Source organism: Buteo buteo, chromosome 26, assembly GCF_964188355.1.
Source record: "Buteo buteo chromosome 26, bButBut1.hap1.1, whole genome shotgun sequence".
In the NCBI taxonomy this organism is placed as follows: domain Eukaryota; kingdom Metazoa; phylum Chordata; class Aves; order Accipitriformes; family Accipitridae; genus Buteo; species Buteo buteo.
The window spans coordinates 14318017-14334919 of NC_134196.1; the positions used below are offsets into that span (position 1 = coordinate 14318017).

A 16903-nucleotide genomic window follows, 5' to 3' on the forward strand; every position below is an offset into this window, starting at 1 on the left:
CTTGTGCAAATATCTCAAATGTCAGGAATCAAATCTGAAGACTATCCCATTGTATTACACCTCTTCTTGTTTTATCTCAGGGAAAACCATAGTATGTGGCCGTCTAAAGGAAGCTGCATCTTAACGGATAGGCACAACAAGACCAAAGTAAACTTTTCTAGGCAAACTTAATCTTGCTGTTTCCCATCCTCTGCATATTTGACTTAGCTACCATAACATTTCTGTAACACTGTGACAGTCAGACACACCTCTAGAATCTTTTCTAATCTTTACAAGGCAGACACATTGAATTTTATGGAAGATAGTTGTTGAGTCCAGAAAAGGAGCTTGGCTTCTTCTTAGAAGAGTACTGCCGACTGTCACAACCACGCTGCCATCAACACGGACACTGTGTCTCAAGTCTCGTCTGATGCCTCTTGGAACAAGGGCTTTTCTGCAGAGATTTACTTTAGAGTCTGCTATAATGAGGGAAAGAGCTGCAACGTACCAGTAGAAACATGATACAGGAGCCAGACTGTGTGGCAGGCAGGTTATGGGGGCCAGCCACAGCCGTGTGACAGAAAGTGTTTGGAGGACAGAGGGGGCAAAATCAATTTTCCCCTTTACACCACCAGCAATCTGACAACGGCACTGCAGAAGGACTGAGATCAGGTGTGGAGAAAATTTATCCTATGGTGAAACCTTTGAAAACCTGACTGCTTTAAGAGTAAAGCTTCAGCAATTAAGAAGTTTTGTCAAAAGGCATGTGCTTTGCTGTTTCGTTCCTTGCTTCTAGGACATCTAGTTTAGCTCCTCCTTCATTTTAGATGAAGCAATGGATGGGAAATGTTTAATGTTAATGTTAAATGTCCAAGAGACAGCTCTTTGACACTAATTTGGGAATCTGATGCAGCTTCCTGTCAGATTACAAAGTCAGATGAGAGGTCTGACCTAGGATTGTATCCAAAAAAGACAGAGCTAGAACAGTGAGACTGTATTTAGCCATTCTCAGCTGGTTTAAAAGTATGTAAGATTTAGCAATAGACTCTAAACAATGAGGTATTTGGCTTGGCTGTGTAAGTATAAACATAATGTTTCAATTGAAACCTTCCATATCAGATAATTTTTCTCTTCAATTTGCATTTTATAAATAACTTGGAATTGTACAGATTCCCATGAGTTAACAAGTTGAAATCATTACACAGACATCTTCTACGACCTGAGCCACTTTGAGCATTATAGGCTATTTTTGCTCTCAGGGTACCAGCTGCTGGAGGATGAGTGATGCACTTTGCCTGTGGCTTAGTAGCTATTTTCTGGTAGCAAAATGTAGGGAAAAACAACAACGCTGATTCAAAGACGGTTATTAGAAAAATTGTAATGTTAATCATTCCAATCTTGTCAGAGTCTTCTTCTTAATTTGAAAAGGTATCTGTGACTATTTTTGTACCAGTGATGACTGGAGAACATAAAAATAGGTATTTATGGGTTAGGTTTTGGAGGAATTACTTTCCGCTAGGAACTGCTCTGGATAAACAAAGGAATTCCTCATCCTTTGTTAGTTAAGGATCAGTTTCAAGCATTAAAAGATAAAATACTTTATCCGTAAACCACTAAACATATTTTTTTAAGACTCCAGACAAAAGTTTACAATTCTTCAGTTTTTAACACTACTTCCTTTTATGCTGCAAGTTGGAAAGTGTATAAAAAGCTTTGTGCTTTGTAGGAATCTAATTATATTTTGGAAGTGGTTTACACACTAATAAAGTGTAAAAGCAACTGTAAGTGAAAAAGCAACTGAGGAAGAGTTAGACCACCTTTGCATGTCACCAGAAAGAGCAAGGCTTGTCTCAGAAGGCTGAAAGAACATTATTTTCAAGAAAATAAACGTTATGACAGAGTTGAGTATCAGAAAGATTTTAAAAGAAAAAAAGATTATTCTTTTCAGAAACACAAGAAAAAGTAGTCACATATTAGTAGCAAAGGTGGACACAGCTTTGGTTTGATGCCACATGATGGAAACACGTCAAGAGCGTATTAGGGGTGGACAAAGATAATGAGCCTGTAGACAGTAAGAAGCCCACACTTCTGACCTGATGGGGTCCTCCTTTACCGAAGTTATAAAAAAATGAGATTATAAAACAAGTAGCCAAAGAAAGCATTTGTTCCTATTCTCAAGTTTACCGCAATTTTCATAGTGTGTCTGTTGGCTTATATAAATGAAGAAATAGCCAGATAAATGAAAATGAATGGTGAAGCAAAAACACTGCAATACACCACTTGGGAATACTGATTTTCTTTTCATGAATGTTTCTGTAATATGATGACAAGACTGCATTGTCCTGTGAAAGACAAAGTGGTAAAGCATTGCCAAGAAATTAGATTGATATATCTATTTTGAAGTTACTACCAGGATCTTGATTTACTATTTAAATTAAAATATTAAGGGGAATAGAGAACATTAGAAAGCCTTATTTTTCATATGAGACTATTGAGATATATTTATATGATTATTATTTTTGACAACTCCCCAAATGACTTATTTTTATAAAACCACTTTCCAGATTTTATAAGACTTAAAATTTCTCTCCGTTGATCATCTATAACCCTACAGGTTAGGTTATCTGTGATACATTACACAGGTCTGATCAATTCTTAGCTGGAATTACTGATTCAGCTATAGACTAGCTTTGTTACTTATGTTACATTAAGATAAGACTTGCTGCTACTTGGAAGAAGTATGATATTCCAGACTCCATATGGTTAGACTACACTCAGTGATGTAGTCTTTGTTAAAGCCTTTCCACAAAAAGGATAAATAAAAAGAATTAAAATGAAATAGCCTTTCCTTTGTTTTGTGCTCTGGTTTTAATTTTTCTTTTCCTTTTTTATCAACTAAAAAATCATGGCTAATAAGGACAATTATTTTCATTGTCTTTAACCATTCTGTCCCCTAGGTGTTGGCGAGGGAGCCCATGTGACTAGGAGAGCAGGACTGCAGTCCCTAAACTGGCATTAAAAGAAACAATTACTAAATGTTGGCCTCTCATTTTTTATTTCTCCAGATTATAAATTGCAGAGGGGAGCTTTGTTTATTTCTTTGTTTGGATAAAATTACTTGCTGCTCAGCAAATTGGAACATGTTTTTTCAACCCACAAAGAATCTGGCGTTCTTTTCCAAACTACAGTGTTTACTTTACTGTCCACAGACCCTCATGCTTCTATTGCCATCTCCTTCTGTTTCCCTGACCACTTTCTGTCTCGTCTCTCGTGTTTTCCCCATCTATTACTGAACTTCAGTTTTTCCTTTTGCAATCAGACTGCATCAGAGTATTAATGCCTGTGCTGTCTCATGTTGCTAAGATTTTCCTTTCCACTCATACCTGTTTCCATATTCCCCTTTGAGCTTCTCCTTTACAAGGCCAGCAGCAGGTAGAGAAAGAAGTTCCCTGTACTCCATTCTGCCACCTTATGACTCCCTGCTGCTAAGATTAGTAGTTACAAGGAAGTCCTCCTACCTTTCTAATGAAGCATACACTTTTGCTCTGATGAAATGTCCTACAAGTATTCCAGCCAGCAACTAGAACTGGAGTATATTCAGGGCAGATGAAATTTTGAGAGAATTTTGCTTCCAGCTGAAACAAACAGCAGTCACCGCCTCCAGAAACACTCAAGTACACACACTGAAAATGTTAGTTCTCATCACTTTGCCTAATTTGGGACAACATTTGACAGTAACAACCATAGATATATCCTGACATCAGAATGGCTCTTAGTTTCGATAAAAAGCTTGCCTATATTAGACATAATATCTTTTTCATGGGTACCTCTTGGCATTAACAGGTAGAGTCGAATTTGTTGCAATAAAATTAAGCAAACTCTCCAAAAGAGACATGGAATATTTCAGATAAAATTTATAAAAAATTGTAGGCTTTAGAAGCAACTGGAAAAAAAAAAGCACCCTCTAGTAGAAGATGCCAGGAAACCTTAATTAGAGAGTCTTAAAAATTGGAGATGTTCTGAAATTTTTATTTAAGTGTTCTCTGACTCTTCCCTGAAGAATAAATGGTGTTTTATTTGTGAATCACAATAACACTTTCAACTCTCAACAAAACTAGGTATACATGGATATCTAGGCTTGCTAGGAAATTGTCATACAGGCCTCATAATTCATAATAATACTTCCAAACCTGTAGACTGGAACTTGGATAACGTTTTACTATAAAGAATTTATTTTTAAAATGTGCACACTAGGCTTTTTATCTTCTCGATGATTCCTTTATTACCTTCTTCAAAAGTACATTTAACTTTAAACATTACTTAAACATTATGTTACATAAATTTAGTATATTATTATATATATTATTTAAGTGGGACATGAATTTATTATAGACTGCTGCTTTCCAGTTTATATTTATAAAATACGCAAGCAAACAAAACACCCAAGAAGTAATATTTCTAATAAGAAAATTTGTGACTTCTTTAAAGATTTAGGAGCGTGCTGCACGCTCCTCAAACTCAGTGCATAGACCCATACTGTCCAACTTACACCAATTTGTTGCCGTGAGACTGGTCTTCCTTCCAGAATCATATTAAGCAACATGGCTAGCATCTGCCTGATGTTGTTTATTCTTTTCCCCACCTTCTGCCCCAGAGGCAAATTGTTTGAGAGAGATGTTACAAAAAATATTATGTGCATTATGCTGTGGCCTTATGCTGGATAAGGGAAGGTTGAAGAAATACGCCTCAGACTTGGAATAAAAGTAAATGAGCTTTTGCCATGGCTCTTAATACCTATGGAATCTCATTCCATGGTCTTGACTGGTCACTGAAAAAGACTTGTTTAGGACATCCATGAACTTCAGCAGGATTGTCTGTGTGTGTTAACTAGCAGTGTGAGTAGAAAGGTGAAGATTTGATACTTTAAAACAGCCGCCAAACTTAAAAAAAAAAAATACCTAGAGATAGATAAACATAGAGTTTATATCCCGAGATTTTATCGGAGCTAACCTGAGATGTCTTGGGGTGATCAGGTACCTTCTCCCTTAGCAAACGCATGTATAACTTCAGCCTGACATGAAGAGATAACAGTCCTACCAATTATCTAAACCTTTTGGCTAGGGCAATTACGTTAAGACCTTTACATTTACGGTATGTCATGTGTCTAATCAAAAATTAATCAAATGATACCCTAAAGCAAAATAATTAATGAAAAAATTCTTCTACCCACTGAATCTCTGAACAGTGTCAGGCTGAATATTAATCATACAAGATGTTTACTTGTTATTTGCTGAGGACAACTGCTATGACACTCGTCCCCTAATGTTCCATGAACATCAATTTGATATTGACAGATGACAGTTTCCTGTCCATGTTCTTGTCATCCAGCCCAAGGTGCTGCAAGTTTTGATGCACTGAAACCTCAACTCCTAGTTGCAAGTATATTTTAGAAATATCGTTTGAAAAGCCAATGGGCAGCCAAATCAGGCAAATATTCATTAAAATCAAGCTTTGTGCTTATACAAGAAAATAGTGAATGTTAAACCAATCTGAGAGAGATGACTGGCAGTGTGGTCTTGTTTACTTGGGCTAGGAGAAGAAAGTCAACTTTGCACAAAATGGCATATTCAATTAATAAGATTTTGACTGATTTCTCTTTTATTTCCTATTTCAAGGAATGGTACACTTCTTGACATATAACATCAAAGCAAACTGTCTGAGGCTAATACTGCAAATAGACAAATGCCCAAATTCCCTCATCTTATCTGAACCTGAACTTACCCCAATGCTGGCATCTATGGATTAGATCAGAGTTGCCTGAAGCTTGATTCACTTGAGACAGAAGCTCATTATTATTATTATCTCTACACAAATTTAGTTACTTTTGGGCTGAGTGACTTGAATCTAGCATATAAATTGTACTGTGCAACTTACTGTAAATCTCAAGCATAGCTGCTTCATTTAGAGATGTGCTGTGTAGTTATTAGTAACCATGTGTAACTTGCCTTCCATATTTAAATGCATATTAGTATACACACACATAGTTGTGGTTTTTTTACCGGTATTTAATGAGAAAGGTATATCCTATTAAATTACTTTGACAGAAAATAACTGACGATACAAATAAGTGTAGTTCAAGAGAGATATTCCTAGCCTTGACTAAAGGTCTTTTAAGGATAATCTGAAACTTCTTTTTACATCTTTTTCTGTCTGTGTTGTAATTGACAGTACCTGACTTTATAAATCTCGATGCCCCTGGTAGAACATCGGAGGATGATGTCTTTACTGCCCTCTGGTATGAATAGCATAAAAGAGAGAACTTGAGATCAGAGAAAATGGTGACACAGTACCCGGGCTGTATGAAATCAGAGCTGCCACTTGTTTTTCCAGATACTTGATATGAATGGACCTGGACAGAGAGCCAAAAATGTCTGCTAACATAGAATTGTTGATTATGTCCTTGTGGAGGGTTGTTTATCACCAATTCAAAAACACAGATATCTCCAATTAGAAATCTGGAAAATTGCCCAGGTGAACAACTTTGTAAGGAAGTGTAAGAGTAACCTGAGCAAATATTCCTATCTATACGTGAGCTAATTATCTTAAATTCCCATTACTGTCGGTGGAGAAAAATAGGCATTTTGGGGCTTGATTCTTCCCAAGGTTGACATCTAAACCAGGTCAGATGAAATATGTTCTAGGACTTCCTATTTCTCTCTCTTGATAACAAAGGGAGCTCAGCATGACTAGCTTAGGGGAAGATACCTACCTTGCAGATAGCTCAGGTTAGGTGAAGTGAAGCCCACACCTATATTTGGAATATTTTGACCTGTGTCTTCATGTCCCACTTTCAGGCAAAACAATGGAACAGCTAAGGCAGCAGAGCAGAAAGCAAAGCTGACGTTTCTGGCACATTTGCACAATTAGGCTTCAGATGGAAACAGTGCTAAAAGACCTTGCCATGGGCAAGAAGATAAATAGCCATCCTTACTATTTCAAATCTGTTTAAAAGTATTTTACCACTAAATAAAAAATGCTGAGACAAGCTATCATCAATCTGGTGTGAATAAGCAGCTCCACATCACATTCATTCCCCTCCTCCTTCACATGAAAAATACAGAGAAAACCATAACGAGCGCCTGAATTGCCAGCTCCATTTCCCCTCTATCTGCAGCTTTGTAAACGCCTGAAAATACTGTAGAACTCCATAGCTTTTGGGCACTGCATTGGAAAGCAGGTCACCCAAAGCTATATATCTCCATATCAGAAGAAAATAATGTAACTTCAGTGGCAATCTAAATGCATGAATGAAACTGGCTGCCGGAAGGGAAGTAATCAGCATGGCTAAATACATTTGCAAGAACACATGCCTTGCCCTCAGTACTGGTTAGGGCTACCCCAGCCCTTTACAGGTCTCATTGAGTACTTTAGCTGCTCACACCGGGGAGTAACAGTTGTCTGCTTTGTGTCTTTAATAGGCAGCTTTTGGTCAGGTACCCCTTAATCCATTTGATTCTTTCCAAACAGCCTCACCAAATAGGAGTGAATTGTTTCCACTTAAGCCATAGTCAACTTCTTTAGAAAAAAAACCCCTAATTAAAATTATATAAAAAATATAACATGGTCTTGCCAAAATCTGGATAATGGTCTTGAAGTTTCAGATCTACATGCATAGCCACAAATGCGTTGGCTCAGAGAATAAAACACCCTTGCATACTCTCTCTCTCTCTCTCAAAGTTTTTGTCGTCTCTCAGCTGAGTCAGTGTCAGTTTTTCATGTGTATATTAGAGATTCTGCCAAAAATACACCAGAGAGTCTCAGACCACTTTAAAAGGCTGTAATCCTATAATGACAATACTCATTAAGGAATATGATGCATTTGCATTGGTACAATAATAATTTTGCCCACAGGCAATCTCTCAGGACACAAGCTACTCCCTGACCCTCTTCCTGTAGCTGTTACCTTTCTGCACTGTATTAAAAGAACCCCTCTTCCCATCCTAGCAGTATCATTTAGCATGAGACCTAATTGTACATGTCATGAGCTTTCCTCTGCTGAGATTGCTGTATACACACACATGCACACACCAAAAAGTAGTTATTTTTCTCATTTGCATTCATCTCTCCAAAGAATCCGTTAATCTATGCATATAACCTCCTCTTCACCCCTCCTCTGCCTCCAACCCGCTTTCATTTATTATCACACAGTGCTTCAGTTTTCTGCTGAAGCTTGTCAAGGGACAACATATATGACCATCCGTATCATTCATCTTAGACAAAAGTGTGATTCTCTCTTCTTCAGATATATTCTCTGCTTGCTAATCTATGTATTGTTGCCCTCTTAAAGTGAAGATTGGTTTTGAATTTGGCTTTCATTGGTTTAGCTTCCTCTTAAAGCAATTTCTTAATGGAAGTCTAGTGCAAAACGATTCCCAGACAAGGAAGATGGTCTACTCAGTGTGACAGGGGAGAAAATCAGTAAGAACTCTAACACTTGGACCAGTCTCTTAATTGTGACCAATATCGAGTGTGACGTCTCAGCAGCATACTCAATCTGTCACATCAGAAGAGAAAAGGTACTATGGAAAAAACATTGAAAAGAATTAGCAATATCCCATACCATTTACCTCACTTATGAATATTGTTAATATTCAGCATTCAGCTGAACACTTAATTCAGCTCTAGACTTAATACGCTCTCTTAGAGTAAGTCACACACTAGTGATCTCCACTCTGTTAATACCATGTTCTATATTTGGAAATTAAAAAAAAAATAAAAAATCAGTGAAGCTAGAGAATTCAAGCTGATGCAACATGTGTTAGCTGGCTTTCTGTGTAACAGCTTCCCACTCCACAGTAATGCTTCCATTTTGCATTGATGAGACTGCCTTTTAAAAAGGATGCATTGATATAAAATTCAGCGAATTATTTAGTCTTAGCTTCCTACTGAATTCAGCTTAAGTATGAGTTGGAAGCCTAAATGTTTTCTTGGATGTGGGCTCAAAACCGTATCTCAAGACATTTCCCCAGTGGAAAACAATTTTCTTAACAGAGTAGTGGTGAGTCATCTGGTCTTTGTGCCTTAGGGCTCTGCAAGTGAGGTGAGTGGATATTGCTCCAGCGCTCGATCATATGAAACCACAGCTGCTTCATCTGTAACCACATGGGGACAAATCAATACCATTAGCTTCAGTGGAGTTATCCTGTTGACATATTTGACCCTCAATCCTTACCTAGAACACACAAGGGTGATGACTTGTGGACAATAACAAAACATCAGAGTACTGTAAGTAAATTTTTCTTTTGTCTTTCCCTAGGAGTTGCTAAATTGTAATTTGCACTGCACGGCTCACTGAGGGAAGTTAAGTAAGTACAGCCCCCTACTTGCTTTTCCTATATGTAAACCTCTGAGGCCTGGGCACATAGGAACTGCAGTTGTGGGGGCACAAGTGGGGTGCACCACACAGATAGACTTTTTTCTTTCACTTCTTTTAGGTTTTATTTCTACTAGTCAGAACTAATAGGATTAAACTGGAACAGGACATGCTGCAATTTGTATATACCCCCAGCAAATTATCATTTCAGTAGAGGGAGCAGCAGAAATCTCACAACTTAGCAGGGCATCTGAGGCAAAATACCTACAAAAGATATTGCTGAGATGACAGGGCTCAAATACCACTCCTTGCTCAAAAATCCCCTTGATCATTTTAATTCCCCGTCTCAGGCAGAGCTGGAGATCGAGTGCTGTCTGCCGACCCGAGCCTTTTTTCACTTACGTTGCTGTCAAGCGAACGACCTAAGTGTCTATACGCATGTGAACAGCCGAGCGGGGGCTGGCAAAGGAAGCTCATTTGCATACGGACAGTCACACATGCAACCGCATCTAGACATCAGGCCCCGTGCAGCGCTTCCCATCTTCATATGAAGAAAAATTCCCGCACACAGGTTCATTTAAAGCCAGTTAGAAGCAAGCAAGCTCTGTTAATCCCCTTTGTTATTTTCTACTTAGGACGCACCATTTCAGCCGCAGCCCCGGCCGTGCGCGTACACCGCTTGCCACGTCCAGCAGCAGGCTGTGGACGGATCACTTGCCGGGTGACACATCTGCCTCTTCTCAAGGTTAGCCTCCAGTGACTCTTGTGATCAATTAAACTCAACTTCAGAAAATGATCTTGTTACAGGGCTGCTTCACATTTGGCCTTTTTATGCGGGTCTCCGATAGCCGTGTAATTAAAATTCCTAAGTGTCTCGCGAGTAGGTGTTGCATCAGTCTGGTCTGAACCACTGCCTGGAGTTCAGCAGATCCCAATCAAATGTTACTTCGTTTTGGTATCAGCCGTGATTCCCATCCCGCGGTTTTTCTGCCGACTGCTTACTTGACGACACAACGTGTTTCACAACATATCGAAGGGGAGGACTGCCCCCGCTGCAAGCGCAGAACCACACACCCTCAAAGTCCTCCCAGGCACGCCAAACCTCCCGAGGGGAGCCCCATCAGCCCTGCAAGACTGGGGAGACCCCAAACCCCCACCGCTTCTCCGCTTCAGCCGGGAGCTGAGGGAGAAACCGCCCCCCCGCTACCGCCTCCTGCCCGTACGGTGCGGCTGGCACCGGCGATCTCTCCCTTCTCCTCACATCCCCGGACCCTTCTGTTCCCCGCGACCCTTCCACAACCATCTTCCCGGTGGAAGAACCGACCCCCAGACCCCGTCACCGCCGCTTCCCGCCTCCCGGACTCGCCCCTCGCCTCACCCCGCGCTGAGGCGGCAGCCGAGGGCAACCGCCCGCCTCAGCCGCCCTCCCGCCCGCCTTCAACCGCCCTCCCGCCCGCGCGGCGCTGCGCAGGCGCAGCCCGCTCCCAGGCATGCTCACTGACGGGGGCGGGCGGGCGAAGCGGGAGGCGGCGGCGGCGGCGGCGGCGCGGGGCTGCCCGCCTCGCCTCGCCTCGCCTCGCCTCGCCTCAGCGCTGCTCGTCGCACCATGCGGCGGGCGGCCGCGTGTCTCCGGGCGCTGTGCCTCCTGCTCCAGCTCCGCGCCTCAGGTGAGCGGGGGCGGCCGGGACGGGGCGGGGGGGGGAGGCGGCGGGTACCGGGTTGAACCCGCCGGCGCACCTGTTGTGGCGGCGGCGGCGGGCGGCGGCGGCGGCGGGCTCGGTCCCGGCGTCTTTCAGCACCGCGGACAGCGGGCGGCGGGAGAGCCCCGCGCTGCGCGCCCCGCGGAGCGGCCCCGGAGACCGCGTGGGGCTGGGGCAGCGGAATCCAACATCGTGGCTCTTCATCCCTTTTTCTTCTCCCCCCCCCCCCCAAAAAAAAATATTATTTTTATTACTCGGGGGGGGAGGCGTTGCTACTTGTGTTTGCTCGTGGCGGCAGGGTTTTTTAGAAAGGGGAATTTCAGCTGCGACAGCAGGCGTTTCGGCTGGAGCGGGGATAATAAATCCTCTCTCTGCTTTGCTAGCAAAACGTGTGCCTCATTCAGAAATGTGGTGAGCGACGAGCGCCCTAGTACGTACGTGAAGTTCCACCGCCGGTTTCGTTCTGGTAGTCCTAGCTTGTGTTGCTGGCGTAAACCTCGGACTTCTTTTAAATCGTGGAAAAACTGCTTCTTTTCAGAGCCTCTCTCTCTCCTGTACAGACTTAAACATATATACTCTTAGGACGGAAATCAAATCTGCGGTAACTGTATAATTGTGTTAAGTTCTCAATCAGTACTAAGTTGAAGAGCTTCTTTGTTTTATCATTTATGGCAAGCATAGCTACTTCTGAAGTAGTAAATGGCTGTTGCACCCCGCTTTTAACTTCACTGAAGTTTAATTAAGAACAGCAGTTAAATGCCCAGGTACTGATTCTTTTGCTCCTGGGAATGTTGTTTTTAGAAGAGATTTTTAAGATGCAACTAATTTGCATTGTTTTCTTGCAGAATCATTAAAAGTAATAGTTGAACTTCATGTCTCTCTTAATGTGGAAGCGGTGCACGAGCACGTATGCCGCCTCCCTCCTGCAAAAAAATAAGCTGTGTTATGAAAATAGTTGTTCATATGGATACATTGGGAAGCAGGCACTGCATTCTTTTGTTTGCAGTTGTCAGGAGAAGTGGTTTGCCTCGCTTATTGGTATTTTATTGCCCTGGAATATTAGGCTACACTTCATAAAATCTCAGGAGCCTCTTTCCTGTATATCTATAGTTAGGAAGCTCATGCTGTTATGCCTTGTATTCATATGTGCAAGAGATTATTGACTGAAAGATAGTGAGCATTTCGTGATCCATTTTAATAAAAGCCTTAAGCTGCTTTTAGGTTGTTCTTTTACAATGTGTATTAAAAGGATCATCTGTACAAAATTAGTGTACAGCCTCTATTTGACATAACATGCCTTCTGATCTCAATGTATCCTCTATTAATAGTGGACTTTGCATTAGTTTTCATGCGCTTCATTTTTCTATCCTACGAATGGAAACTGGGTTTATATCCTGCCAGTAAGCCATTTACTTTCCTTACTAAGTTTTACTTGTTTCATTAAGTTCCTGGGAATGCTTACAAACAAAGGTTGGCCTTTATTATGAAAATGTCTCTAGTCATGAGAAAAAGAGAGTAAAATAGATGTTTATATGGTGCTACTTTGTTCCCTGGGCAATCTTGGAAAATAATTTTTTCAGAGGAGGCAACAGGGAGGATGGACAGGAGCTGAATTCAATCTTTGCGTATTGGGCACGGCTCCCACTGAGCGCAAGAGCTGGGCTTCCTCTAAGGCAGGGCTGCATAAAACTTGCTCTTGTTGGAAGTCATCAAAGATGTCACAGTGGTGAAATAACATAGCAAGCTTAAACTGCTAAGGTTTCTCTGTTTTATCTGATGCAAGTAGAAAATATGGTCTTACACAGGCTACCACTTTGGACATCTTTTATGTACCGGCTAAACTTATGAATTATTGACAGTGATTTTTCAGCTTTGGTTCATGTGGAATCACAAAATGCATTCCACTTGCCACTAGTGCTAGGTCACAAATTATACCCTGCATATCAATTTTTTTGTAATGTGGTGGAAACTGCTTGGCTTTTTTGTTCTGAGGCTGAATTTATATGAAGCATGTTTCTAGGGAATGCCAAAGACAGTCAGCAGACGTTAACAAAATCTCCCTTGGTATCAGTTGGTGATAATAGATTTTAGAGAAAACGTAAGTCTACATTTACTTGAGCTAATGCTACAGCAAAAAGAATTAATTCTCTAATGTGTTTAAATAGTGCTTTGCAAAGGAAAAATCACGCATGTCATATAGCAAATCTGATCTCCTATGGAAAGACAATTCTACTACGGTTGTGTTACAGTAGACACATATGTATTCACACAAAAAATGGAAAATATTCTTGTAAAAAATGTAATCAGGAATTTTCATGTGCTTAAAAAGGTACTGTTTTACTAAGTTGATTTAGATACTAATTCCTATAAAGCATGACAGCTGTGTAAACAGAAAACTAAATCCAGTTGTGCTGTCGGTATACCCATACATTGCTTGATGAAATCAAAGACACTTGTGTGTGCATCTCTGAAAACAGAATTAGGCCCTTCTGCTGAGTGCAGCAGGTGGAGTAATCAACCTATATAGAGCTTGCTGTTGGATGAAGACCTAAATCTGCAGCAACTGATTACAGGTCAGCATGAACCTTCAACTTACATTACGCATTGCATGAGAGAGTGCACGACAGTGCAGGTTATACTTGTTTTTAGTAGGTATGATCTAATACATGTTCTTGCAATAAAAAACTACTGTCTCCCAAGATGACTAGGAAGCATTGTTTCCTTGTAAAAGAATAGCAGGTGGTAGCAAAACCACAAAGTGATGCATTAGACTAACTTGTAATTAGAGAGCCATTTGAGTCATCCAGATTACTCAAGTAATTAACTATTTCTCACCTCATTTTCTTTTTTAACAAATTTCGTGAACGGGATTAAAATATATGTTTAATTAAATACCCGGTCACAAGAAATAGGCTAGGAAGATCAACTAGACTGGAAAAGAACTTAGTTAACAAACACCAGGTCAACCCAACACCTGCCTTATGTTAAAAATATCTCTTTAAGAGAGGACTTTTGCAGAATTTGCTTTTAAGATGAGCAAACCCTGGTCCTGGAAAAGCAGAGAGTTAACAACTGAAGATTTGGTCAGGTCATCCAAGCCATGGTTTTTTGAGCAAAGGCCTTATGCTAGCTGCTAAGGGCTCCTGTTACCTGTTTATTATTCTTTTCATCAGTGAAGGGATGCATTGAAAGCCTTAAGTCCAACCTTAAGAACCAATACTTCCCTACTAGCCAAAAGGAAGCATGTAGAACCTTGTCTCAACCTCTTTATGGATCCATTCCCCAAGCCCATCAGGTGAAATTCAGGGTAGGAAATAGTGGCATTTTATCTTCTTGGGGCAATGCTGTAATAACATGAGGATTGCTTATATCAAAACTGAAATTTCTTTGACCAGAGACTAACACTCCTTTGGGTAGAATGCACTAGGTGTAGAAACATATGTTATAAATATGCTAGGCTGGTTCTCAGTTAATTATTACCAAAGAGTGATTTTACTAGTTCTGCTGTGCAGAAAGTAGTACTTCAGCTTTCCTGGTCAAACATGCACCACGTGGTATTCTCATAGTTGGAAATGACTTGAGTGGACTGCAGGTTTTACTTAAGAGTTTGGGGGGCCTATTTTCTGTAAAATGCACAAGCTCTGTCACAAAGATAAGAAAATCTGGGGTCTGTACTTCTAGGGTTGAGGTGAGATCTGCACAAAATGCAGTCGCAATCGGATCCATTTCAGTAACCTCATGCTAATGAGCGAATAGTGCTAGCTTCTAAATACATCTAGAGTGAGTGTGAAGGAGCTATTGATTTAAAAAATGTATTGGAATTCTGCTTCGTTACACTAACATAATCTAAATGAAGCTGGTACTTATAATTGCCTTCTTTAAAAAACATATTGCTGGCCATGAGTGGGTGTTTTTACTAGAATAGACATTTGTGCCTTTTATTAGTAGACTCGTGGATAATCAGAGGGTAGTCATTTGTCTCTTTAAAGGTTCTGTTGGGGAGCAATAGTTTCATAATTCAGTATCTGACTTCATATTTTTGAGGAAGTATTCAGTTGGAAAAGAGACTCTTGTCATGTTTTTACATGTGGAAATTCTTGCTATTCATAATTTTGAAAGACATCATCTTCTACGAGAGATTTATGTTCAGTACATCCATTAGGAAATTACTGAGGTTTGTGATCTTGGAATCCCTGCCTAATTTCATTTGTTGTATTATGAAAAGACTGAAGCATCTTAGACAGCAAAGGCTGGTTTCAGCTTCTCTGGAGAGTGAAGCAGGAGACTTGCTGAAAAACCATGAAATGTGCTCTTGGGGGAATGTGTCTCTCTAGAAGGAGGCTAATGAGATAACGGTAGGTGGCCGTGTTTGGTGGTGGTCCCCTCCATGGGGATGTTATGAGGCTTGATGTGGGGGACTAGAAGGAGGGGTAGGACTCTTACTCCATAAAGCACAGTCATTGTCCTGGAGGATTTTCAGCATGGTGTTGGAATAAGTACTTGGAGAAGCTTAGTAAGATCTGCTCAGAAATTCTCAATGTGATTTCCTAGAGCAGTATTACTGCAAAAAACCCCAGCCAAAACTTTAAGACTGAACCTCACTTCCCTTCGTTACTAGCTGCTGATTTCCTTGGAGATACTATATATTTCATGGAGATACTATATATTTACATCCACGTTATGTAGAGCAGAATTTAGCCACAACCTTTATTTGGAAAATGACAGTGATGACAAAATTAGCAAATTGATGCAGCACTTTCTCACACCTTCTGGAAAAAAAAAGTCTGATGTGAGACTATACTGTACATTAGTGCCAGGGCATAAGTATGGCAGAACACTTAAGTGCCTTTGGGACCAATGGCTCATCTCTTAATTCACATGAGTAGACCTAGTGCAATCAATGGTCTGTGGTATCCAGTTGCATTATTGACATATCAGGCAGCAGGCTATAAAACGAGATGCAAAGTGTCTTTTTGAAAAAGATACTACTAGTGCTTAATTCAAATTCACTGTAGCTGTGGATATTTTTGGCCAGGGCATTTTTTTTTTTTCCCTACTGAAAAGGACAAATTCAGCAAAAATGAATTTGCAGTTGTTCCTATTTTCAGCAGATTGCTTATTAGAAAAGGAGAAAAATTCCCTGCAATCATCTCTCTCTCCCTCTCCCTCTCTTGTGTGTGCTGCCTCCTTCTCGTGTGGTACTCTTGTGCTCTCACACATGCATCCATGTGCTTGCTCGCTCTTACATACACAAACACATACAAAACCGAATTGTATATACACCTGCACACATATTTATACACACATTTTGTACAAATTGATTTTGTCCGAATTTTTTGTTTTGGTCAAAAGTTCTGAACAGTTTCTTTAAGGGCAAATCAGAATATTTTTCCAAATTTTTACAATTGTCCTGTTCTTTGCTTGCTTAGCTCCGGTGTGCCTTTCTTGCTCTGAATTTTGACTTGTCATGGGTACTGTTCCTCTGCTGCAAAAGGCCTGACCTTTTGATTACTGGACCTAGCTAGGAAAGTGCAGAACCCTTCCTGTGAAGGACTGTGACCTTTTAGCCCTGTAATATGGTGTTGCCATTGCTAGTAACAAAGCCATAAGCTTTGTACGGAGTTTGCAACACGTCATGACTGGAGACTGTCAGGCCTGCTCTGCCCAAACTTTCCTTGACCTGCCTGTTTTACTTGGTTTAGCTCTGACAGCAGTTTCTCTAATTGACTAAGCATCTATAGCTGTTTTAAGGTTGTTTATCTTTTCATGGTACAGCTCTGGTTTATACAGGTAGCAGTAACACGGGCTTTGTAGAACAGCAGAGGCACTGAGCGTGGAGGCACGAGATCTG

At 40.6% G+C, this 16903-nt stretch overlaps 1 protein-coding gene across 1 annotated transcript in view; it reads left to right on the top strand.

The window, feature by feature from the left end:
* Positions 1–10958: 10958 nt before the first annotated feature.
* The window catches only part of PTPRR (protein tyrosine phosphatase receptor type R), a 154485-nt gene continuing 148540 nt past the window's right edge, over positions 10959–16903 (top strand). Inside the window, exon 1 of the mRNA XM_075057761.1 lies at positions 10959–11019. Within this exon, the coding sequence (XP_074913862.1) occupies positions 10959–11019 (61 nt within the window). The remainder of the gene's footprint in view (positions 11020–16903) is intronic.